The following is a 27,533-nucleotide window of genomic DNA, read 5'->3' on the forward strand; positions in this document are numbered from 1 at the left end:
ACTACTTTAGAGTTCAGTAAATAGCCACTCAAACTTATTAGGGTGCTTTTATTCTGAAAGGGCTAAATTTAAATCTTTTGCTTTAATAGGGCTATTCTTGCTATTGAATGATAAATTATGATTATCTAATGACTATTTTATAGTTTAGTAATCGCCCACACACAACCTCTAAATCCTTTCAAAATAAAAGCACCAATGTAATTTATTACCTTAAATGGCAAGATTTTTGTTTCTGACTGGTAAATTTTTACTAGTTATTAAACTATTACACAGGTAATTATTTACAAATACTTTCTTCAAATTAAAAGCTTGTCAGGTTATTTATGATTGTCAACAATGCACTCTGGTCAACTTTTTAATCTGTGATATATTTTTTACCTTGGTCAACTTTTGAATCATTGTCATATTTTAATCTTGTCCTAGTATGACATTGGTCATCTTTTTAATCGCCATCTTTTGTCATCGTTTTATTCTTTGTCAACGTTTTCTCGTTTTCATCGCGTTGCCGTAATCAACTTTTGGACGTAGTCAACTTTTTTGACGTCAGCAGCTTAATCAGCGTTTGTCATCGTTGCGGCAGCAGATCAGCTCTCCCACGTAATTTCTCGAGAAATTACTTTTTCTAGTTATTCTTATTATTTCGCCCCGTTTTTCGGTCGCTATCTACTTCTCAACGCTTCATCGTAGAATCATCGTTCAATGTTCTAAACGTGCGTCATCGTTAGACGATGCAGGCTATTACTTTTCACGTTTTCAGCTTTTTAACTTTTAACGTTATTCAACGTTTTCCGTCGTTTTTTTATAATGGTCGTCTATGGGAATCATCGTTTAACTTTCTGTCAACTTCCCTCTTTTCATCAGCGTCTATCATCGTCTTACTTTGGCGTAGAAACGTCATTTCAACGTCAAAAGCGTCTATCATCTTTCAACGTTCTCCGTGTAAATCAGCGTCCTCGTATCTTTTATAGTTTTCGACTTGTGAGCGTTTAAATATCGTGTGGTTTTTGTTAAATTTTCAGCTTTTCCATTAGTGTGTATTGGGTCAGTTAGAGTGCGTGATGTCACAGCTACAGTGAGAAGGTGCGCTTTTTTAAGACAGAACTTCTGTCTCTAACTCGTCACTACAGCCACAATTTTTACTCTATCAACATAATTACTTCACTAAATCGTAGTCATACTTGTCTTCTTTCTAATGATGTGTCTGGATATACCCTCAGACCTATACTTTAGTCGCTATCAACCTCAAAGCGCAGAGAGATCCTGAAATTCTCCCATAGACTCTAATGATAATTTTCGGCAGACGTCTGGGGAGAAAAACAGAGGAGACATATTTTGAAATTGCCACTGTGGCTACAAGCTTTTATCCTCAAATATAAAATTCACACCATTTGCTCATTGAAGCCTTGGGACTCGTAAAATGAAATAATTTTTGTGATAACTATCATGGTTTAGCTGGAACAAGCCTGTTTATACAGGGTGAAACTCTGCTTTTACAGAGCAGAGTGAGCCTGATTTTCCCGCCTTTCGTCTCCATGGCGACGGCGCAGCTGCAGATTTCACTGACAGGTCAAACTGCTGATGCTCAGTGTAGACAGCAGTTCCATGCTTATTACTGATTACTCAACTACACTATTGGATTGTGTAGTAATTAAGCACACACTTCCTCTAAATCCTTTCAAAATTAAAGCACCAAGCCAAATAATTAGCTTTAATAGCAATATTTCAACTTTTAGATGGGTAATTATGACTATTTAAAGATAGATTAACAGTTTAGTAATTACCCACACGTGCTTCCTCTACATCCTTTCAAAATAAAAGCACCAATGCCAATTATTAGCTTTAACTGCACTGTTTTTGCCTTTGAATGGGTAATTATGATTATTTAAAGACTAATTGACAGTTACGCTATTACCCCCACACATTTCCTCTAAATCCTTTCAAAATAAAAGCACCAATTACAATTTTTTACTTTTAATGATCGATTAGAAAGTTTGTGGTTCTAAATACTAACCAATCGTTAATAAGACTACTTTAGAGTTCAGTAAATAGCCACTCAAACTTATTAGGGTGCTTTTATTCTGAAAGGGCTAAATCTAAATCTTTTGCTTTAATAGGGCTATTCTTGCTATTGAATGATAAATTATGACTATCTAATGACTATTTTATAGTTTAGTAATCGCCCACACACAACCTCTAAATCCTTTCAATATAAAAGCACCAATGTAATTTATTACCTTAAATGGCAAGATTTTTGTTTCTGACTGGTAAATTTCTACTAGTTATTAAAATATTACACAGTTAGGTAATTATTTACAAATACTTTCTTCAAATCAAAAAGATAGTCAGCTTATTTATGATTGTCAACAATGCACATTGGTCAACCTTTTAATCTTTGACATCTTTTAACCGTGGTCAACTTTTGAATCATTGTCATCTCTTTAATATTGTCATAGTATGACCTTGGTCATCTTTTTAATCATCATCTTTTTAATCGCCATCTTTTGTCATCGTTTTAATCTTTGTCAACGTTTTCTCGTTTTCATCGTTTTCATCGTTTTGCCGTAGTCAACTTTTTGACGTCAGCAGCTTAATCAGCGTTTGTCATCGTTGCGGCAGCAGATCAGCTCTCCCACGTAATTTCTCGAGAAATTACTTATTCTAGTTATTATTTCGCCCCGTTTTTCGGTCGCTTTCATCGTCTCAACGCTTCGTCGTAGAATCGCCGTTCAACGTTCTAAACGTGCGTCATCGTTAGACGATGCAGGCTATTACTTTTCACGTTTTCAGCTTTTCAACTTTTAACGTTATTCAACAATTTTCGTCGTTTTTTTATAATGGTCGTCTATGGGAATCATCGTTCAACTTTTTGTCAACTTGCGTCTTTTCGTCAGCTTCTGTCATCGTCATACTTTGGCGTAGAAACGTCAATTCAACGTCAAAAGCGTCTATCATCTTTCAGCGTTCTCCGTTTAAATCAGCGTCCTCGTATCTTTTATAGTTTTCGACTTGTGAGCGTTTAAATATTGTGTGGTTTTTGTTAAATTTTCAGCTTTTCCATTAGTGTGTATTGGGTCAGTTAGAGTGCGTGATGTCACAGCTACAGTGAGAAGGTGCGCTTTTTTAAGACAGAACTTCTGTCTCTAACTCGTCACTACAGCCACAATTTTTACTCTATCAACGTAATTACTTCACTAAATCGTAGTCATAATTGTCCTCTTTCTAATGATGTGTCTGGATATACCCTCAGACCTATACTTTAGTCGCTATCAACCTCAAAGCGCAGAGACATCCTGAAATTCTCCCATAGACTCTAATGATAATTTTTGGCAGACGTCTGGGGAGAAAAACAGAGGAGATGTATTTTAAATTTGCCACTGTGGCTACAAGCTTTTGTCCTTAAACATAAAATTCACACCATTTGCTCATTGAAGCCTTGGGACTCGTAAAATGAAATAATTTTTGTGATAACTATCATGATTTAGCTGGAACAAGCCTGTTTATACAGGGTGAAACTCTGCTTTTACAGAGCAGAGTGAGCCTGATTTTCCCGCCTTTCGTCTCCATGGCGACGGCGCAGCTGCAGATTTCACTGACAGGTCAAACTCCTGATGCTCAGTGTAGACAGCAGTTCCATGCTTATTACTGATCACTCAACTACACTATTGGATTGTGTAGTAATTAAGCACACACTTCCTCTAAATCCTTTCAAAATAAAAGCACCAAGCCAAATAATTATCTTTAATAGCAATATTTCTGCTTTTAGATGGGTAATTATGACTATTTAAAGATAGATTAACAGTTTAGTAAATACCCACACATGCTTCCTCTACATCCTTTCAAAATAAAAGCACCATTGCCAATTATTAGGTTTAACTGCACTGTTTTTGCCTTTGAATGGGTAATTATGATTATTTAAAGACTAATTGACAGTTACGCTATTACCCCCACACATTTCTTCTAAATCCTTTCAAAATAAAAACACCAATTACAATTTATTACCTTTAATGGCAAGATTGATTAGAAAGTTTGTGGTTCTGAATACTTACCAATTGTTAATGAGACTACTTTAGAGTTCAGTGAATAGCCACTCAAACTTATTAAGGTGCTTTTATTCTGAAAGGGCTAAATCTAAATCTTTTGCTTTAATAGGGCTATTCTTGCTATTGAATGATAAATTATGACTATCTAACGACTATTTTATAGTTTAGTAATTGCCCACACACAACCTCTAAATCCTTTCAAAATAAAAGCACCAATGTAATTCATTACCTTAAATGGCAAGATTTTTGTTTCTGACTGGTAAATTTCTACTACTTATTAAACTATTACACAGTTAGGTAATGCTTTACAAATACTTTCTTCAAATCAAAAAGATAGTCAGCTTATTTATGATTGTCAACAATGCACCTTGGTCAACTTTTTAATCTTTGACATCTTTTCAGCTTGGTCAAATTAGGAATTTTTTTAAATCGCCATCTTTTGTCATCGTTTTATTCTTTGTCAACGTTTTCTCGTTTTCATCGTTTTCATCTTTTTGCCGTAGTCAACTTTTGGACGCAGTCAACTTTTTGACGTCAGCAGCTTAATCAGCGTTTGTCATCGTTTCGGCAGCAGATCAGCTCTCCCACCTAATTTCTCGAGAAATTACTTTTTCTAGTTTTTCTTCTTATTTCGCCCCGTTTTTCGGTCGCTTTCATCGTCTCAATGCTTCGTCGTAGAATCGCCGTTCAACTTTCTAAACGTGTGTCGTCTTTAGGGGATGGGGGCTATTACTTTTCACGTTTTCAGCTTTTCAACTTTTAACGTTATTCAACGTTTTTCGTCGTTTTTTTTATAATGGTCGTCTATGGGAATCATCGTTCAACTTTTTGTCAACTTGCCTCTTTTCGTCAGCTTCTGTCATCGTCATACTTTGGCGTAGAAACGTCATTTCAACGTCAAAAGCGTCTATCATCTTTCAGCGTTCTCCGTGTAAATCAGCGTCCTCGTATCTTTTATAGTTTTCGACTTGTGAGCGTTTAAATATGGTGTGGTTTTTGTTAAATTTTCAGCTTTTCCATTAGTGTGTATTGGGTCAGTTAGAGTGCGTGATGTCACAGCTACAGTGAGAAGGTGCGCTTTTTTAAGACAGAACTTCTGTCTCTAACTCATCACTACAGCCACAATTTTTACTCTATCAACATAATTACTTCACTAAATCGTAGTCATACTTGTCTTCTTTCTAATGATGTGTCTGGATATACCCTCAGACCTATACTTTAGTCGCTATCAACCTCAAAGCGCAGAGAGATCCCGAAATTCTCCCATAGACTCTAATGATAATTTTCGGCAGACGTCTGGAGAAAAACAGAGGAGACATATTTTGAAATTGCCACTGTGGCTACAAGCTTTTATCCTCAAACATAAAATTCACACCATTTGCTCATTGAAGCCTTGGGACTCGTAAAATGAAATAATTTTTGTGATAACTATCATGGTTTAGCTGGAACAAGCCTGTTTATACAGGGTGAAACTCTGCTTTTACAGAGCAGAGTGAGCCTGATTTTCCCGCCTTTCGTCTCCATGGCGACGGCGCAGCTGCAGATTTCACTGACAGGTCAAACTGCTGATGCTCAGTGTAGACAGCAGTTCCATGCTTATTACTGATTACTCAACTACACTATTGGATTGTGTAGTAATTAAGCACACACTTCCTCTAAATCCTTTCAAAATAAAAGCACCAAGCCAAATAATTAGCTTTAATAGCAATATTTAAACTTTTAGATGGGTAATTATGACTATTTAAAGATAGATTAACAATTTAGTAATTACCCACACATGCTTCCTCTAAATCCTTTCAAAATAAAAGCACCAATGCCAATTATTAGCTTTAACTGCACTGTTTTTGCCTTTGAATGGGTAATTATGATTATTTAAAGACTAATTGACAGTTACGCTATTACCCCCACACATTTCCTCTAAATCCTTTCACCACCAATTACAATTTATTACCTTTAATGGCAAGATTGATTAGAAACTTTGTGGTTCTAAATACTTGCCAATCGTTATAGAGACTACTTTAGAGTTCAGTAAATAGCCACTCAAACTTATTAGGGTGCTTTTATTCTGAAAGGGCTAAATCTAAATCTTTTGCTTTAATAGGGCTATTCTTGCTATTGAATGATAAATTATGACTATCTAATGACTATTCTATAGTTTAGTAATCACCCACACACAACCTCTAAATCCTTTCAAAATAAAAGCACCAATGTAATTTATTACCTTAAATGGCAAGATTTTTGTTTCTGACTGGTAAATTTTTACTAGTTATTAAACTATTACACAGGTAATTATTTACAAATACTTTCTTCAAATTAAAAAGCTAGTCAGCTTATTTATGATTGTCAACAATGCACTCTGGTCAACTTTTTAATCTTTGATATATTTTTTTACCTTGGTCAACTTTTGAATCATTGTCATATTTTAATCTTGTCTTAGTATGACATTGGTCATCTTTTTATTCATCATCTTTTTAATCGCCATCTTTTGTCATCGTTTTATTCTTTGTCAACGTTTTCATCGTTTTCATCGTTTTGCCAAAGTCAACTTTTTGACGTCAGCAGCTTAATCAGCGTTTGTCATCGTTGCGGCAGCAGATCAGCTCTCCCACGTAATTTCTCGAGAAATTACTTTTTCTAGTTCTTCATGGTTCCTCCACAGAGTGGACCAGCAGATCTCAGAGGTTCCCAGTGCTCAGTCTGTCCAGCAGCACCAAACACACCTGGACTCCATATTTATGGTCTGTACATGTACAACTACTACTGTTCATCTGTTGTGTCCAATCATCTCCATGCTGCACTTTTTAGATCAGTGGATTGTCAGTGTGTCCAACATGGATCTGATGTTTGGCTCCATGGTTTTAGTTGGATCAGGTCATTCATTTAGTTTCTGTTCCAGCTGCTGGAGGAAAACATTGTCATGTTTGTGAAGAAGGAGCTGAAGCAGATGCAGAAGGTCCTGAATCCAGATTACCCAGAATGCTTAGAGAGTCAGAGGGAGGATGAGGAGGAGTTGGATGGTGAGGATGAAGAGCAGAGGAGGAGCAGCAGAGACGCATTTCCGAGCATCACAGTGAACTTCCTGAGGAGGATGAAGCAGGAGGAGCTGACTGACTGTCTGCAGAGTAAGAGGATTTATCTACATGATCAGAGAAGCAATCACACAATTACTGATATCTTGAGTTAATTTTTTTTTCATATGTGGACCAAATTATCATTCTTCTATCTTCATGAATCATAACCATTTGTTTGTTCATTCAGGATCTTCTGCTTCAGTTTGTCAGGATCAACTTAAATCTCACCTGAAGCAGAAGTTCCAGTGTGTCTTTGAAGGCATCGCTAAAGCAGGAAAGCCAACCCTTCTGAACCAGATCTACACAGAGCTCTACATCACAGAGGGAGGGACTGGAGAGGTCAACGATGAACATGAGGTCAGACAGATTGAAACAGCCTCCAGGAAACCAGACAGAGCAGAAACAAGCATCAGACCAGAAGACGTCTTTAAAGGCTCAGCTGGAAGAGATGGAGCCATCAGAACAGTGATGACAAAGGGAGTGGCTGGCATTGGGAAAACAGTCCTAACACAGAAGTTCACTCTGGACTGGGCTGAAGAAAAAGCCAACCAGGAGATACACTTCACATTTCCATTCACCTTCAGAGAGTTGAATGTGCTGAAAGAGCAAAGGTTCAGCTTGGTGGAACTTGTTCATCACTTCTTCACTGAAACCAAAGCAGCAGGAATCTTCATTTTTAAACACTTTAAGGTCGTTTTCATCTTGGACGGTCTGGATGAGTGTCGACTTCCTCTGGACTTCAACAAGACTAAAACCCTGACTGATGTCACAGAGTCCACCTCAGTGGATGTGCTGCTGACAAACCTGATCAGGGGGAACCTGCTTCCCTCTGCTCACCTCTGGATCACCACACGACCTGCAGCAGCCAATCAGATCCCTCCTGGGTGTGTTGACCTGGTGACAGAGGTCAGAGGGTTCACTGACCCACAGAAGGACGAGTACTTCAGGAAGACGTTCAGAGATGAGGAGCAGAGCAACAGAATCATCTCCCACATCAAGACGTCACGAAGCCTCCACATCATGTGCCACATCCCAGTCTTCTGCTGGATCACTGCTACGGTTCTGGAGGATCTGCTGGAAACCAGAGAGGGAGGAGAGCTGCCCAAGACCCTGACGGAGATGTACATCCACTTCCTGGTGGTTCAGACCAAAGTGAAGAACATCAAGTATGATGGAGGAGCTGAGACTGATCCACACTGGAATAAGAAGAGCAGGAAGATGATTAAGTCTCTGGGAAAACTGGCTTTTGAGCAGCTGCAGAAAGGAAACCTGATCTTCTATGAGTCAGACCTGACAGAGTGTGGCATCGATGTCAGAGCAGCCTCAGTTTATTCAGGGGTGTTCACACAGGTCTTTAAAGAGGAAAAAGGGCTGTATCAGGACAAGGTTTTCTGCTTCATCCATCTGAGTGTTCAGGAGTTTCTGGCTGCTCTTCATGTCCATCTGACCTTCATCAACTCTGGAGTCAACCTGCTGTCACAAATATCCTGGTTTAAACATTTTATGATGAAACATAGAACTTCACAGTTCTACCGTGGTGCTGTGGACAAGGCTTTAGAGAGTCCAAATGGACACCTGGACCTGGTCCTCCGCTTCCTCCTGGGATTTTCTCTTGAGAAAAACCAGTCATTCTTACAAGGTTTGATGACGCGGATGAGTAGTAATTTACAAACCAATCAGGAAACAGTTCAGCACATCAAGAAGAAAATCACAGAGTTTCCCTCTGCAGAGAAAAGCATCAACCTCTTCCACTGTCTAAATGAGCTCAATGATTGTTCTTTAGTAGAGGTGATCCAACACTATCTGAAATCAGGAAGTCTCTCCACAGATAAACTGTCTCCTGCCCAGTGGTCAGCTCTGGTTTTCATCCTATTGTCTTCAGCAAATGATCTTGAAGTATTTGAGCTGAATAAATTCTCTGCTTCAGAGAAGGCTCTTCTGAGGTTGCTGCCTGTGGTCAAAGCTTCCAACACGGCTCTGTAAGTATTTTGTAAAGCTTCTAAATGTTGAATGTACCATTTATTTAATCAGGACTGTTTTAAATGAGAGACATGAGTATAAATGTGGTTGTCTTTCTCTGCTCGACTGAATTTGCGTAGCTTTTTTTTTAGTGTTGTTTATGTTTCATTTTGATTACAATTTATGTCCATTACTTTCCCACCAGACTGAGTCGCTGTAACCTGTCAGAGAGAAGCTGTGAAGCTCTGTCCTCAGTTCTCAGCTCTCAGTCCTCTAGTCTGAGAGAACTGGACCTGAGTAACAACAACCTGCAGGATTCAGGAGTGACGCTACTGTGCGCTGGACTGAAGAGTCCTCACTGTCGACTGGAGACTCTCAGGTCAAGATTTTTCAGTGTGTTCTTTCATTTGACAATCTTTTGTACTTCATATTTAATGGTTTAAACCAGACATGTTTCTCATTTCATTGATTTTTTTCTAGGTTTGTCAATATCTATCTCCTTTGCCATCAGGAGTGGTTGTAGTGTGTGACATTATGATGGCGTGTACAGTACCTGTAACCAAAGTCTTTGATTGATTTGACAACAGGCGACACTTGAACCTGTGTGTGATGCTTCCTGTCAGACAATGATGTCACTTTATAGAGACACAAGCAGGAAACAGGAGCATGAATATGAGGCTGAGGGGAGAACATTCATCTGACTGGGATCAGTTCTAAAGATGATTTGGGATTTGAGCCAAACATTAGTCTGAACATTTTCCATCAGATGACACAGAGTAGTTCAGATTTAGAGAGAAGACGATGAATGAAATGAATGAATGATGAACATGCCTGGTTTTCTACTGGTTCCAGCAGCAGCTTGTGAATCAGTGGTGACATCAACAGGTGTATGAATGTTGTACTGACATGTGGATGATGTGTAGAAGCTGAGATCATGACAACACAACAACACAAGTACAAAGTCACTCTGCTCATTTTAGCCTAAACATCAGTGATCCGGACAAATATGACTAATTATTAATGCTTTGATCCACGTATTTTATTCTTTATTCAGATTAGGTGGCTGCAGTTTGTCAAAGATCAGCTGTGATTCTCTGGTCTCAGCTCTGAAGTCCAACCCGTCACATCTGACACGACTGGACCTGAGTAACAACAACCTGCAGGATTCATCAGTGAAGCATCTGTGTGGTTTTCTGGAGAGTCGTCACTGTCGACTGGAGACTTTGAGGTCAGACGCTATGTTTTAGTTCTGTGTGAGCTTGATGTCAACGTTGTGCTGAAACATGAGGCTAATTTTCTACTGATCCACACTTAGAGTTTTAATGGTAAAGTCTGTTTTGTGCTTCTGTGCTTTCATCCGTTCTGTTTAGATTTAGTTTGATTCAGTCCTTGTTTCATTATTTTAATTCATTCCTGAGAATGAAAACAAAACCAAGTTGAATGATCAGTAACTGATGCTCCAACACTTTTCTAAGGCTTCATCATGTTGGTTCTGACCCAAATATTCAAACCCAAGACCCTGTAATCAGAAGTTCTGGATCTGCTTGTTTGACTCTATTAAATGTTCCCTCAGTATAAAATGTTTCTGTTATGATGTTGTTTTGTCAGTAGAAGAAGTACCTGTCCAGAACCTGAGTTATGACGTCTGAGCTGAAGCAGCAGCGTGTTGTCATTAATATTAATGAGTCTTTGTTACTATTTTAACCTGCATCCTGTTGGTTCTGATGTTTGGACCTTCTAAGTTCTAAACGTCTACTTTCTGAAGCGTCTTCAGCTCCAAACACATGATGAAACACTGAATGGTTTCAACTGGCTCTTTGTTTTCTACTGTTTCATCTTTGATTCTTTTTTCAGATTGAGTGGCTGCAATTTGTCAGAGATCAGCTGTGATTCTCTGGTCTCAGCTCTGAAGTCCAACCCGTCGCATCTGACACAACTGGACCTGAGTAACAACAACCTGCAGAATTCATCAGTGAAGCATCTGTGTGGTTTTGTGGAGAGTCGTCACTGTCGACTGGAGACTCTGAGGTCAGACTCCATGTTTTAGTTCTGTGTGAGCTTAAAAGTTAAATGTGTTGATGTTATTGACAGTTGTCTTCAGATGATCGTTGAGTTCAACATGTTCTCAGAGAGAGTGAGTGTGAGAGAGCAGAACCAAACTGTTGCTGCAACAACTTTCTCTTTAAATCACTGCATGGTCTGAGAAGATGAAGCCACATCCAGGTGAATGACAGCATCTGTGCTGTGAGATCCACTAACCACACATTTAACATGTGATGAGAAAGTTCCTCCTCTGTCTCTGTCCAGTGACTGAACACAGACACAGAGAAACTGGAGGTTGAAGCTTCGACCATTAATAGCAGACGAGACCTTGAAGTTTGTTTATCAGAGTTTAGACAGGAACATTTCAGTCAGGATCATATTGTTGGTTCTGTCTCCATCAAGGCGTCATGGAACAAACCAATAAATCACAACAAATACACAAAGATGTTGCTGAGAAAATCATGACAACACCATGAGACACTGACTGGTCTCAGCTAACTTGTTTTTTACTGTTTCATCTTTGATTCTTTATTCAGATTAAGTGGCTGCTGGTTGTCAGAGATCAGCTGTGATTCTCTGGTCTCAGCTCTGAAGTCCAACCCGTCGCATCTGACACATCTGGACCTGAGTAACAACAACCTGCAGGATTCAGGAGTGAAGCATCTGTGTGGTTTTCTGGAGAGTCGTCACTGTCGACTGGAGACTCTGAGGTCAGATTCCATGTTTTAGTTCTGTGTGAGCTTAATAGTTAAATGTGTTCATGTTATTGACAGTTGTCTTCAGATGATCGTTGAATTGAACATGTTCTCAGAGAGAGTGAGTGTGAGACACATGACAGAGCAGTAGGAGAAACCTCTGCTCAGCAGAACCAAACTGTTGCTGCACCAACTTTCTCTTTAAATCACTACATGGTCTGAGAAGATGAAGCCACATCCAGGTGAATGACAGCATCTGTGCTGTGAGATCCACTAACCACACATTTGTGTAGTGTGATGAGAAAGTTCCTCCTCTGTCTCTATTCAGTGTCTGGACACAGAGAAGCTGGAGGTTGAAGCTTCCACCATTAAGCGCAGACGAGAAGTTTGTTTATCAGAGTTTAGACAGGAACATTTCAGTCAGGATCATGTTGTTGGTTCTGTCTCCATCAAGACGACATGGAAGAAACGAATGAATCACAATAAAGACACAAAGATGTTGTTGAGAAAATCATGACGACACCTAGAGACACTGAATGGTTTCATTTCCATCTTAACTTATCTTCATCTTTCAGACTGAGTGTGTGTGACCTGTTAGAGAGAAGCTGTGAAGCTCTGTCCTCAGTTCTCAGCTCTCAGTCCTCTATTCTAAGAGAACTGGACCTGAGTAACAACAACCTGCAGGATTCAGGAGTGAAGCTACTGTCTGCTGGACTGAAGAGTCCTCACTGTCGACTGGAGACTCTCAGGTCAGGATTCATGAAGCTAAAGATCATCTAAGAAATGTGCACAACACTCACATTGTCTGTAAAGTCCTTTAATGAGCTCATACTACAGAACCAAGTTATTAAACAGGCAGGAAGTCTAAACTGTGGAGGATGAATAAACTCTTCACATTTCTGTGTAAACTCTTTAATCATATATATTCAATAAGATGGGAAAGGATTTCTCTATCTTTGTTTTACTGCTTCACCAGGTTTGTCAGTGTCTGACTCCAGTTTGCAGACTCTCATTGTCACGTTGCTGATGATCAGATCACATTTCAAGCAGGAACCTATTAACAGTTCCTAGTATTTCTCTCCACTGTAGATGATCAAATGTGCCTCTAATCCAAACTGTAGTATGTAAGTGTGCTTTAACATTGTGTGTTCAGGCTGTCAGGCTGTCTGCTCTCAGAGGAAGCTTGTGTCTCTCTGGCCTCAGCTCTGAGCTCCAACCCCTCCCATCTGAGAGAGCTGGACCTGAGCTACAATCATCAAGGAGACTCAGGAGTGGAGCTGCTGTCTGCTGGAGTCAAGGATCCACACTGGAGACTGGACACTCTCAGGTATGGACACAACTACACACAGTGTCTGATGGAGGAGCAAGTAGGGATGTGGAGCTCTATGAACTTAGAACCCAACCTTGGAGTGTGTGATAATAAACACATTCAGAGTTTGCTTCCTGTGGTGTCACATTAGTTTGTCCATCCCTACATACAAGCCTCCATCTGAACACAATCCTACAACAATGTGTGTGAGAGCCATGTAATGTCCATGTCTGCATGTCTCTGACCCCCTCCTCCTTTCAGGGTGGAGCCAGGTGGAGTCCGATGGTTGACACCAGGTCTGAGCAAGTGTAAGTGTGTTTTTACTGAGATCAGCAACATTCAACCATCTTCAAACTGTCATGAGTCGTCATCAAACTGATGATAGATCAATAACTGCAGCTGGATTGTGTCTTATTCTCTCCATCAGATTTCTGTCAACTCACCATCAACACAAACACAGTGAACAGGAAACTACAACTGTCTGACAACAACAGGAAGGTGACACGTGTGGAGGAGGATCAGTCATATCCTGATCATCCAGACAGATTTGACCAGTGTCCTCAGCTGCTGTGTAGTAATGGTCTGACTGGTCGCTGTTACTGGGAGGTTGAGTGGGGTGGAGGAGTTTATATATCAGTGAGTTACAGAGGAATCAGAAGGAAAGGAGACAGTAATAACTGTTGGTTTGGATACAATGATCAGTCCTGGCGTCTGTACTGCTCTAAAGGTGGTTACTATGTCTGTCACAATAACATAGTAACACTCATCTCCTCCTCTGTGTCTGACAGAGTATCAGTGTATGTGGACTGTCCTGCTGGTTCTCTGTCCTTCTACAGAGTCTCCTCTGACAAACTGATCCACCTTCACACCTTCAACACCACATTCACTGAACCTCTTTATCCTGGGTTAGGGTTCTTGTATCCTGGTTCCTCAGTGTCTCTGTGTGATGTGTCGTAGTGAGAGTTTGATCCTGTCAGAGAAATGTCCCATTATCTTTCATTTTTCTGTTAATTGCAGAATTTAATTTATCATTCCCTAACGCTCCTCTAGTCACTGATCCATATTATCATCATTACATGGGTTCTGTGACACTTCAGACAGATAGCTGCACGTTGTTACAGTACATAATAAACAAAGGGCAGCAAGTTTTACCTCAAATAGACTGTCTATGGCATCCACTAAACGAAGACATTTGACGATGGGATTGGCTTTATTCGACTTTGGGACGATGGAGTCTAAAGCCTAAAGCTCCCAGTGAATCCCTGTAGCCACTGGGGCTTAAAAGGAGCAGAGGTCCTGGTATTAGGAGAAGTGCTTTGCATACTTTGTAACATGGGTACAGGCGTATTTGTGGTGCATTCACACCACTGATGATTCTGAGCGTGTGGTGGTTTCAGAGTGTGGAACTGCCACTAGAAGGAGCCATTTATCTAAATATCAGATTAGCTGAACACTGCATGTAGTCAAATGAGTTGTCTCTAACTAAATCTGATCTAAATTATGTCTTAAAAAGCTTAAAGATTTGTTAGATTTTTTTCTCTGTTTAGTTTTGGATACCTTTTAATTTTTTATTATCATGTGTGTATGAATTTGTGCTGCTCATGCTCAAAGACTTTTAAAATAACAACAGGACAGAGTTACTGAGGAAAGAAGTGTTTATTAATAATAGCTGTGGTAGCAATAACTGTAACAATAGTTATGATAATCATATATAATAAACCATATTTTTTGAAGCAGATTGAGAGCATACAGAAATAATAACCAGGTAAAAATCTAATAATACCTAGAACAAAACAAAAACAACAAACAAAAAAACTATTTGATTAAGTGAAGCTGCAATTAGACATCAGGATCTCTTTGTTTGTGTAATGTACAGTAATACAATGTTCCACTACTGATCAGGAAGAAGAAGGGAGGATACATAAAGAATAAAGCAACACTGGAGCCACAACCTGACGAATGAGAAAAAAAGCCCACGAATACAAACAGAATGGAAGAATTCAGTTTTTCTTTCAGTTTTTACTCAATAATCAGCATTCAGACGTTTTTGCTTCGGGATCTGCATAGGACAGGGAGGCTGCTGAGGTTTGGGGAATGACATGGGTTTTAAAGGTAACAGTATACTTAATTGCAAGCGTCAGAGCATCTGAATGGACCAAGTTTTGGGAAGCTCAGATGAGCTGAAAACAACTGGAAGCAGGAAAGACTGGCTCTTCCATCATCACAACAATGCTCCACATCCAGCTGTTGCAGCCTGTAGCTTCCCACATGTTCACGCCTTGTTTGAAGGCAGAACGCTCGCATTCTTCCTCATCATTCCTGTAAACGGAGAGGCGGAGCTTCAGTGATCACAGGAGCGAAAGCGGAATGTGTTCAGTGAGTTCAGTCTCCGTTTAAAGAGAACAGAGAAGGAGGAAAAGTTAAATAAACACCAAGAAAAAGAAGAAACGATGAGGAGGTGAGTGTTTAACAACATTACTGTTACTGTGTCTGTTTGTTAATGTAGAGGAAGAAGAGACACGATCCACTTCTGGCGGTCGAACAATGCGGTGAAGTTAGTTTGACGTTGGACATTCAACAGACATTCGACTGAAAAAACCTCCAGACAAGCGGTCCGTGTTTGAACAAGCGATCCGCGTTTCGTGTTCGCTACGCGGACTCAGAACGAGACCGCTCGGCACGTGAAGACGTTGACTTAGGGACCGTCGATTTTCAAGAAATTAATAATCCAATACCGTCCAAACCATATGAACTACTGGTTCAAAACCTTCTCTAAAATGTTCATCTCCTTCACAGGGCACACCCATTTTTATGAGGAAATAGTCATGTTGCATATTTTTCTATAATATTCTCGTATAAATATTACTGTAATATTTCAATACCGCCCAAACCATGTGACCTACTGGTCCAAGACCTGCTCCAAAATCTGTGTGTATATCTCACCATCTCAGCCTGGACTCTCTGACTCTGTTGCCTATACCTGCAACGTGAGCTGTCCCTCTGATGAGCTTGTTCCTGATTCTGTCCAATCTTGTCACTCCTAACCTCAGCACTTTCATCTCCACTACCTCCATCTCTGCCTCTTGTCTCTTTCTCACTGCTATCATCTTCAACTCACAAAGCAGAGCTGGTCTCACCACTGTCTTGAAAACCTTTCTTTTGAGTCTTGCTGACACTCCTGTCACACACCACTCCTGACACTTTCCTCCACCTGCTCCAACCCGCCTGCACTCTCCTCTGCACCTCTTTTCAACACTCCCTATCACACTGAACTGTTGACCCCAAGTACGTGAACCCCTGCACCTTCTTTACCTCATGGCATCAGTGGTGCTCTTATGGGGCATGAAACCATACTCGACACCAGAACGCTTTTCCTCCACTCTTCAGGCATCTTCTCACTTTCAAACAAAGGTTGGAAACTCCACCGCTGTCTCTTCTGGACACTTTCACACCTCTACAGGTACGTCGTCAGGACCAACATCCTTTTCACTCTTCATCCTTCTCAGAGCTTTCCTCACCTCGTCTGTTTCTGTTATTTCCTGCTCCACAACCTCCACATCTTCCTCCCTTCTTTCCCTTCATTCTTTCATTCTCCTCATTCATCAGCTCCTCAGTATCCTCCTTTCATCATCCTGGGTTGTTAGCACCTTTCCATCACTGTCTTTAATCACCCTTATCTGTTGCACATCCTTCCCATCTCTATCTCTCTGTCTGGTTAGCCTGTACAAGTCCTTCTCTCCTTCCTTCGTATCTAACCTGTCATACAGCTCATCGTAAGCTTTCTGTTTGGCCTTTGCCACCTCTTAACTCTGCTCTAAGCTTCATTGTAGTCCTGTCTACTTTCCTCAGTCCTTTCTATATCCCACTTCCTTTTAACCAGCCTCTTCCTCTTTATGCATTCATGTACTTCCTCATTCCACCACCAAGTGTCTTTATCTTCTTTCCTCCATCCAGATGACACACCCAGCATTTTCCTACCTGTTTCCCTGATAACCTCTGCTGTAGTTTCCCAGTCATCTGGAAGCTCTTCATAACCACCCACAGCCTGCCTCTGCTTCTGCCTGAATTCTTCACAGGTGTCTTCATTCTTCCACCACTCTTTCTTCTATTCTGTCTTTCCTCTCTTTTTCTTCCAGACCACCAGAGTCATCTACATACCGCCATGCGGTGCTCTCTGGCTACACTCTCTCCTACCACCAGGATGTAGTCCACCTGCATGCTCCTACCTCCACTCTTGTATGTCACTCTGTGTTCCTCTCTCTTCCTGAAGTAAGCGTTGACTACAGCCATTTTCATCCTCTTAGCAAAGTCCACCACCATTGGTCCTTCTAGGTTCCTTTCCTTTATACCAAACCTGCCAATCTCCTCCTCATCCCCTCTGTTTCCCTCACCAACATGCCTATTAAAGTCTGCTCCAACCAATTTCCTCTCCCCTCTGGGTATACTCTCTATGACCTCATCAAACTCACTCCAGAATCTCTACTTTTCTTCTAACTCACAGCCACTTGTGGAGTGTACCCACTGACTACATTCACCATCATCCCTTCCATTTCTAGCTTTAGGCTGATCACGCTGTCTGAGACTCTTTTCACCTCTAGAACATTGTTCACAACCTCCCCTTCAGGAATACACCACTTTCCCTGTCATTGCACCAACGTTAAGAGTTCAGCTCAGATCTATGCTCCTGCCTTTCCCCTTCTCTCCCTGTCCACAAACCCTTCTGCCTGCTCTCCTTCGACCAACAGTGGTCCAATTTCCACTGGCACCATGCAACATGACCATTTCCTCATATAAATGGTTGTGCCCTGTGAAGGACATGTAGACACACAGTTTGGAGCAGGCTTTGAACCAGTAGGACATATGGTTTGGACGCTATTGAATTATCAATTTCTTGAAAATCCAAACTAATGTATCGACTGTCCCTAAGTCAACGTCTTCGTGTGCCGAGCGGCCCCGTTCTGAGTCCGCGTAGCGAACACAAAATGCGTATCACTTGTTCAAACACGGACCGCTTGTCCGGAGGTACTTTCGGTCGAATGTCTGTTGAATGTCCAACGTCAAACTAACTTCACCGCGGTAAACGACCACAAACCAGATGTGAGGAGTTTATGTTTTTCAGGGTGTGGTTCTGGTTGTTATTTGTGATTCTGGTTCTGAGCTCACAGTCGGTGGTACTGACCGCTCAGACTGACTGAGGTGAAGAAATGTGGTGGTTTTCTGTTTTCCTGTCGATGTTCCTGTAGTTTTCCAGTGTCGCTTTCAGCTTATCGTGGTGGATTATGGGAAAATGTTGCCTGCTTCCGTTTCCGCTTGGCTTGAGCTCGTCCGATGAATCAATTATTAAAGTTCATCCACCGAGTTCATGTTTTTGTGTAGCATTGCCTTTTTCACACATCACATAACAAACAGTGTAGCATTGTCACACATGTAAAAACAGAGAAACATTTTTTACACATAGACAAGCAGGTAGATCCTGTTTACAACTACAGCCGGCAGAGGGCGCCACTGTCACGTGTGGTGTTAGAAACCACAATTACCACAAATCTTAGTCTACGCTTCAATTGTTTTGCTATGAAATAATCATTTATCAGCGCCACAGTACTGTGGGCAGTTTATTTTGTGTCTCACCACATTTCTATAAGGTCCTAAAAATAATATTAATAACAATGATTAAGGTATTTTAAACTGTAACTCCATTCTACGCCATGATTCGTTCTTCCTGCCAAATGTGTTTATCTATGTTTTTGTGCTAAAACCAACAGAGAAAACTCATAAGGGACGCGTCTCAGCACGCCCCTAAAGGGGGGCACACTTTCTCTCTTCCTCTTTCTCACACACCCACATACACCCACTCACACACGCACACTCACATACACACACCCTTTTATCTCAGGTAACACGCAGACAAGCAGGCCTCAGTTTGTGAGGCTTAGGTACTGTCTGTCTGACACTTTGACCTACAGAGTACTGGCCCCTTTCCTTTTCACCCTCTACACATCAGACATCAGACACAACATGGACAGCTGTGTTCTGTAGAAGTTCTCTGATGACTCTGCGATTAAGGAGACTGAGTGTTTTGGAGTGAGGGGGCCACTCCTGAAGACCTTCTATGACTCTGTGGTGGCATCAGCCGTCCTGTACAGTGTGGTCTGCTGGAGCAGCAGCATCACAGTGAGTGACAGGAAGAGACTGGACAGGGTCATCAATAAGTCCAGCTCTGTCCTGGGCTGAACTCTGGACACGGTGCAGGAGGTGGGTGAGAGAAGGGTCCTGGCTAAACTCACATCCATCCTGGACCAGGACTCTCACCCACTGGAGGACTCACTGTCTGCTCTGGAGCAGCTTCAGTAGCAGACTGATCCACCCTCGCTGTGTGAAGGAGAGATGTACAATCAGAACTGCTAACTACCTCCCACTACATTCACTCACCCACTGCATCAGTGGTTACGTCGAAATCTCCTCTGTACAATATTTGTGCAAATTTGTGCATTATTATATATCTGTTCTATATTTACACAATGTGCAACAATTCTTCTGTGCAACATTTGTGCAAACCGGTACAAGATTCACATCTATTGCTGTGCAATAACCCTTTCAATGACCTCATACTCACTGTGCCTGTACTGTACTGCGTTGTACTGTGCCAACACAAAGTGTCTTTTTAACTGTTTTTGATTATGTCGCTGTATTCCTCTGCCCTGTACTTGCTGTTGTGTGAAGTAATTTCCCCGCTATGGGTCTATAAAATATTTTTCTTATCTCATCTTACACACATACAGTACCACAAGGGTTCTGATGACTCAAGAGAAGAGAAGAATCCAAAAGGTTGTCAAATTTATTTCTGCAGTTACACCTTGGCACCCCGGGGTGGAGAGACACAGTCAATGCACACGAGATGTCCATTGAAGATGCTCTAAAAAAGCTCCTTCTCCTGTTCCATGTATTAAATGCATACAGATAGCAGTCTCCACCTTCAACAGACACCTCCCAACATTATAATATAGCGAGAGATGAGCTCATCTTCAGAAACAGACCATTACGCCCACTAAGATTAGAACTAGATAATAAATGTAATCAAACGATTATGGATAATATAAACTTTCTATCAAAGTTGGCTATGATTCCTTCCAGCCTGTACACCTCATTCAGTTTGTTAGACTTGTGTTCTCATATGTGTTATTATAACACAGTTATACAGTTGCACCATTTTATTGAAACTATTGTCACTTTATTTTATAATCATCTGTTTTTGATAAAATGACATTGTGTGGTCCAGGAACCAGCAGTGCCCAGGATTCCATCATGAGGTCTGCACGCCTTGAGGTTACACTCATCATCTTCCCCAGTACATCACTGAGGAACCCTTCACACTTGAAGATGCTTCTGGCGTGCTTTTAAGCCTACACTTTGAGAGCTGTGCCTAAAAGTTGCTAAAATCAAACCAGATTTGAACGCTGAACCTAACTTCACAAGCACAACCTCTTAACCTCTAAACCACTGCTCTGTTTAGGTGATGTGATGTGTTCGATGTTGTATTTATAGTTTATTTGGAAAAAAAAACACTTTAAGGTATGGAGGACTTGAACCAACAACCTTACTTCGCAGCAGCCTCTTATCTCGTTGAGCCACTGCTCTAGATTATGTTGAAATAAAGACTGTGGGTTGGACCTGTTCTGTGGGTTTGTGGTTCCACCGCATCAGGCTGAACTGGGTTCATGTTCTGTCAGGACTAAAACCTGGTTCCATAGAGAACTGATGAGGTGTCTGTACCTGTCTGAGCCTGTTTGACTCCACCTGAGGAATGTGGCTCCGACTCTGTGTGATGAAGGCTACATGCTACCTGTGCAGCTCAGTGTGTTCACAGACACTTGACTTCAGGAGCAGAGAAAGTCCAGTGTCACTAATTACTGACTACACATACTGTGTGTTTGGACTAGTTCCTCTCATTTAGTCAGTAAAGTCAAAGGTTTTAGGTCTAAACTGAGTTCAGAGCTGTGTGTATCAGAGGATTTTCACTGAACAAACACAGGAAGCTTCTCCACCTTGTTTCCATCTTTATTGCATCTCACGTCACACGTCACACGTTGAGTCTGTAAAGTCAAGTGTGAAATCTGCAGAGTGTTCAACTCAGTGAGATGAGACCAACATCATGACAAACAACCATGATAAACTCTAGATGTGTAAACATTCATCCAGGGACTTGTTGTTGTTCGTTCACATGATGCAGTTTATGGAAAAGAGCAGAAACTGAACCATTAGTGATGTTAAACAATGAGTCTGGTCAGTGTTCACATAGAGTCATGGTCACACTAATGAAGACTGGAGCTAAAGTCCTGCAGGAAATGTGGAATAATGTCTTTGTCTAACTTCACTATGTCACTCATGGCCTTGATGTGAAGCTCCTCAATGCCTGAAGTCACTCAAAGTGACCGTAACACAGTTATTTTACTTAAGAGTATTTATGTGCAGACATAATGAAAACATATCAAAAGGCAGCACAGACAGTGCAGGTTCAGCAGCTTGGTTCTACTTTTCCATCCATCGCTGTACATCTGGTTCTGAAACACACACTAATAGTTGAACTTCACCTGGACAACAGACAGACAGTCAGTTTAACAGCATCAGTGAACAGGTTGAACTCCTCCTCTGCTTCTTCCCTCTGTGATGGAGCTGCACTCCTACAGTACAAACTTGTAGTTAGAGGACGACCTTCCTACCAGCTGTGTTTAGATGGAACCATGACCTCTGCTGCCTTCTCCACCTGTACACAATCTATGAAGACACTTTCTCACAGCTACAGTAATTGAACTCATAACGCATATTTACTTATTGTATAATCTTTTATTTTACAGTTTTAATACCCTGCTCAACTCGTTCCCTGACACTGTAACTGATGTAAACATTTAGAGAGAACAGAGCAGACGGAGGAAAAGTTAAATAAACACCAGAAGGAAGAGGAATAAACGTTGAGGTGAGTGTTTAACAACTTTACTGTTACTGAGTCTGTTTGTTAATGTAGAGGAAGAAGAGACACGATCCACGTCTGCCAAGAGAAGTTGATGGTGTTCAGGGTGTGGTTGTTGTTTGTCACTGCGGTCAAATGAGCCGTCGATATGGTTGAAGTGCGCGATTCGTGCGATACTGTGATACTGATACGGTAACAGTGTTGCGATCGCAGAGAAGCAGTGAACAAGAAAAACGAAAAATACTATGAACTGCAAAATATCAGAAGTGAAGGAATTTACTTTGTATGTTTGGAAATATTCACTGATGAAATGTATGAAAACATATATGGCCTCTATTCGAAAACTTGGCTTTGAAAGAAATGAGTTCCTCCAATTATTAGAACATTATTTCTTCACAGTACTACTAAGTACTTTATGGAGTACTACCACAGCAAATATCATACAATTTTACTGCATCGTTTTGAAATAAACCATTACTAAAACTTCTTACAATAAACGGTCTTGAAACTAATGACTGAAATTTGACCTCTCATAAATTGAGTTCCTCAAATTATTAGAACACCATTCCTTCACACTACTACTGTACCAAATACTTCATAGACTACTAACACAGCAAATGTCATCCAGTTTTACTGCATCATTTTGGAATAATCAATTACTAAAACATCTTACAATACACGGTCATAAAACTATTGACTGAACTCATTCAACTTTACACAGCAGGTGTTTAGCTCTAGATCTGTGGCTTTTTCAGAGGATGAGTTTTTGTGTGGAGGAAGAGGACGGAGCAGAGTCTCCAGGATCCAGATGTGTGTCTATGAAGAATGACTGGTCCAGATGTGAACCTCCATTATTCAGTCCTGAACCTGGAGCCTCAGACACAAAGTAAGAACTGATCCAAACTCACTGATATGAATCTTTGTTAGTTTATTCTCTGACCTTATAAACTGACCATAAGTTTCCAGGATGTTCATGTTCTTCTGGATCAACTTCATGTGTTTAGACGTGATCACAGAGAAATGATTTGGTCTCAGCTGTCAATCACAGAACAGCTGGAATTTGATCTGAGAACTGATCCCGAGTGTGAAACATCTTGATGATCTGCAGTAGCAGTAGTTGTTGTAGTTGTGTGTTGTAGTGAACTGACCTGATATTGTGTTCATAGATTTCTGTTGTTGATGCAGAGACTGGTTCAGACTTGTCTTTGTTTTCTATCCTCCAAATGCTTTTTGAGTAATGTTTAACTCATTTTTTTAGTGTTACAAAATATTTACTAAAATATTTACTAAATTGTCATTATTCTATCATAGTATATTTTATTTTTCATGTATTTGTGACAATACCTGTTGTTTACCTACATATATATATATATCAATATTGTCTATCTGTCTGTCTATCTACAGTATGATATATTGCAAAATGCAACACTGACATTGTTGACAAAACACTAAAACAAAAAAAAAAAACAAGAAATACTTAAACAGCAGAATTTTATTATGTGCTTCGAACATTAATTGAGTTCACACAGACAGAGAAAGTAAAGTTTGGTGGAAGCTGGTAGTGTTTGCTCCAGATGGGCATGTAACACACAGGTAGGGAGCAAAGTGGCTAAAACTACTGCAGCTAATTCCTATGCTACAGCTAAGCATGTTGAGAACATTGTGGTGGAAATTTCCCATAAAATTCCCTTTTATAAAATTAAAGAAAAATAAAAATAATGGCGAAAGCAAATCAAAAACATGGATGTTGATCGTGCACATCAACAAATCAAAAACCAGCTGGGGAGATCAGTGCACACACCACAAAGGTGTGATGCAAAGAGCCCACAAACCTCAAGTTGCTTCTGCCTTTTAACCCCTTTCTCTGGCTCTGGTGGAATGTCTCTCTGCACCAATAGAATTGTTTGTGCCACCTTATCTCGCCGTGAAGCAGACTGTTTAAATTCTCACTTCAGCATCATCGTGTCTTGTTATCAAAAGGAAGGAACACCAAGCTTCGGGTGCAGCTCACAAAACATTATACACATTATAAACACTTCACTAATTAAATTCCACCAAACTTATAACACTAATCAACTCCTGTCTTTAACTTTAATTTTAAGAACACAGGAACCGTTATTTTTTCCATGAGCCTCAGCTGCTTAAGGCGGGTCTAAGCCCCTGGACTGCTACAATACGCTAAAAAAAGTGTACAAATGCATTACATAGAATTAAAATTTACAGGTTTAACACTTGGTCATTAAGAATACAGTTCTGACAAATAATACCACAAATCATATAAAAATAAATAGTTTTGTTTTACACCTGAGAGATATCACAATTTTACATAAACATACATCATGAGCTGATTATAGATGGGTTTATGTACAGAGATGAGGCCAACTGCCTGTTTCCCACTGCTGAGGTTCAAACCTTGATTTTGGAGGTTTTTGAAACAATGATTTAGCTTATTGACTTGTTACTTGTTATTTCTTATATATATATATATATATATATATATATATATATATATATATATATATATATATATATATATATATATATATATATATATATATATATATATAAAGTCTTGCGGTAAAGTCGCAAGACTTGTATACGGGTGGTCCCCGGTTCGAATCCCCGTTAGGGCGCATAGGCATCCAGTGTGGGTCCTTGGGCAAGACCCTTCAAGCTACCGCCTACCTCATATCATGAGAGACAATGAACCACATGAGATACCGGCTCAGACGTCGCCCGGTCTAACAAGGTCTGCGTCAAGTGTTGGGGAACCAGAGCACCTTGGCGAGAAGTGGGCTACTGGAACAAGAAAGAAATGGCTGAGATGCGAGAACAAGGCTCTGTTGGAATGCTACTACTCAAGTAACCCTAGTCAGAGGGGTTACATGCAAAGAATGTGCGGTGATTGGGAACGGAGAAACCCACATTCAAGGCTGACGGCGAAGCAACTAGTAGCTCAGTGTTCCAACATCCACAAACGGCAACTGCTATCACAACTTGAGATTGACGAGATACAACACAAATGCTACGGCAAGGGGGAGCCAGGACGCCAGGTCAGAGGGGAGGTTTCACCATCTCCCCAACCGGAAATTGGGTACGAAGCCCCAATAAGCACAGATACGCTGAGCGAGGCAGCAACTGACCTGAAAGATAAGATCATGGCGAGATTGAACAGGCAACCCCGAACCCCACTACAACGGCTAAGTGAAGTACCATCAGAAAGTCTCATGGAAGATGTGAATGCAGCATTGAGAGCAATCCCTACCACAACAATCACAGAAACCAATGAGCTGATATACGCTTCAGCATCAGTGATCCTAGAGGTGCTTGGCTATAAGAGCAACCATGGGAGCCATGAGAAACAATACCCACCATGGAAACGAAGGTTGGAGGCAAAAATCAAGGCAGCTCGGAGGGAAGTGAGCCAAATGACAGAGGCCCAGAGAGGTGCAATGAAAAGACCAATGCCTAAGAGGTACAGCCAGATGACCATACCTGAAGCACTCGAAACTGCCAAGCAAAGGCTACAAGCCTTGGCCAGCCGCCTAAAGAGATACACCAGAGATAACGAAGCCAGAAGAATAAATCGGCTGTTCGCAACACAACCTGCGAAAGTGTACTCTCAATGGCAGGGTAATAACAACAGAGCAGACCCACCAAGGCTGGAAACTGAACAGTACTGGAAAGGCATATGGGAAAGGGAGGCATCACACAACAGTGATGCACAGTGGCTGGTGGATCTGAGGGAAGACCACAGCAACCTCCCTGAACAGAATCCAGTGACTATCACAGTGGCAGACATCCAACATAGAGTCTCAGGTATGAAAAACTGGACAGCACCTGGATCACTGAATGCTTGGAGCTGTACAACATCAACAGAACTCTAAGGGCCTTCATTGCAAACTCGATGAGGTTGTGGAAAACCACCCTTGAAACCAATGGGAAGCCACTTGCCCAAGTATCCATCAAATGTGGCATATACCAAGGAGATGCACTGTCCCCACTGCTGTTCTGCATAGGTCTGAACCCCCTCAGCCAAATAATAAACAAGACTGGCTATGGATACCGACTCCGGAACGGGGCCACCATAAGTCACCTCCTCTACATGGATGACATCAAGCTGTACGCCAAGAGTGAGCGAGACATCGACTCGCTGATCCACACCACCAGGATCTACAGCTCGGACATCGGGATGTCATTCGGACTCGAGAAATGTGGGAGGATGGTGACAAAGAGAGGCAAGGTAATCCACACAGAAGGGGTCTCACTCCCAGAAGGAACAATAGCAGACATTGAGGACAATTACAAGTACCTTGGAATACCACAGGCAAACGGCAACCTTGAACAGGCAACAAGGAATGCGGCAACAGCCAAATACCTCCAACGAGTAAGGCAAGTCCTAAGAAGCCAGCTCAATGGCAAGAACAAATCCCGGGCAATAAACAGCTACGCCCTGCCAGTGATCAGATACCCTGCTGGAATAATAAGGTGGCCAAAGGAAGAGATACAGACCACAGATGTTAAGACACGAAAGCTCCTCACCATGCATGGAGGGTTCCACCCCAAATCCAGCACCCTGAGACTGTACGCTAGCCGCAAGGAAGGAGGCCGAGGACTAGTGAGCGTAAGAGCCACTATCCAGGATGAAACATCCAAGATCCATAAGTACATCAAGGATAAGGCCCCGACAGATGACGTGCTGAGTGAATGTCTCAGGCAGTGGAGAACAGAGGATGAGATGCTGGAAGAGGGACCATCATGGGAGGACAAGCCCTTGCACGGGATGTACCACCGGAACATAACTGAAGTGGCTGATCTCAACAAATCCTACCAATGGCTTGGAAGGGCTGGGCTGAAGGACAGCACAGAGGCACTCATCCTGGCTGCACAGGAGCAGGCCCTGAGCACCAGAGCCATAGAGGCCCAGATCTACCACACCAGACAAGACCCAAGGTGTAGACTGTGCAAAGAGGCCCCAGAGACGGTCCAGCACATAACTGCAGGGTGTAAGATGCTGGCAGGCAAAGCATACATGGAACGCCATAACCAAGTGGCTGGCATAGTATACAGGAACATCTGCGCGGAGTATGGACTGGAAACCCCAAGGTCAAAGTGGGAAACACCTCCCAAGGTGGTAGAGAACGAGCGAGCCAAGATCCTGTGGGACTTCCAGATCCAGACTGACAGAATGGTAATGGCGAACCAACCAGACATTGTGGTGGTGGACAAAGAGCAGAGGAAAGCCGTAGTGGTGGATGTGGCAATACCAAGCGATGGCAACATCAGGAAAAAGGAACATGAGAAACTAGAGAAATACCAAGGGCTCAGAGAAGAACTGGAGAAGGCTTGGAAGGTGAAGGCCACAGTGGTGCCTGTGGTGATCGGAGCACTAGGGGCTGTGACCCCCAAACTGGAGGAGTGGCTACGACAGATCCCTGGAAAAACATCCGA

General features: G+C 41.4%; 1 protein-coding gene across 1 annotated transcript in view; it reads left to right on the forward strand.

Moving 5' to 3' along the window:
- The window catches only part of LOC114846366 (NACHT, LRR and PYD domains-containing protein 12-like), a 105,551-nt gene that overhangs the window by 8,227 nt on the left and 69,791 nt on the right, over positions 1–27,533 (forward strand). Inside the window, exons 5-15 of the mRNA XM_055507607.1 lie at positions 6,700–6,778; positions 6,937–7,162; positions 7,299–9,090; positions 9,276–9,449; positions 10,125–10,298; positions 10,925–11,098; positions 11,650–11,823; positions 12,384–12,557; positions 12,962–13,135; positions 13,379–13,425; positions 13,545–15,068. Coding sequence (XP_055363582.1) covers positions 6,700–6,778; positions 6,937–7,162; positions 7,299–9,090; positions 9,276–9,449; positions 10,125–10,298; positions 10,925–11,098; positions 11,650–11,823; positions 12,384–12,557; positions 12,962–13,135; positions 13,379–13,425; positions 13,545–14,074 — 3,718 coding nt within the window. The 3' untranslated portion in view covers positions 14,075–15,068. Of the gene's footprint in view, positions 1–6,699; positions 6,779–6,936; positions 7,163–7,298; positions 9,091–9,275; positions 9,450–10,124; positions 10,299–10,924; positions 11,099–11,649; positions 11,824–12,383; positions 12,558–12,961; positions 13,136–13,378; positions 13,426–13,544 lie in introns of the transcript that reaches the window.

The sequence above is a fragment of the Betta splendens genome, chromosome 1 (genome assembly GCF_900634795.4).
Source record: "Betta splendens chromosome 1, fBetSpl5.4, whole genome shotgun sequence".
NCBI lineage: Eukaryota > Metazoa > Chordata > Actinopteri > Anabantiformes > Osphronemidae > Betta > Betta splendens.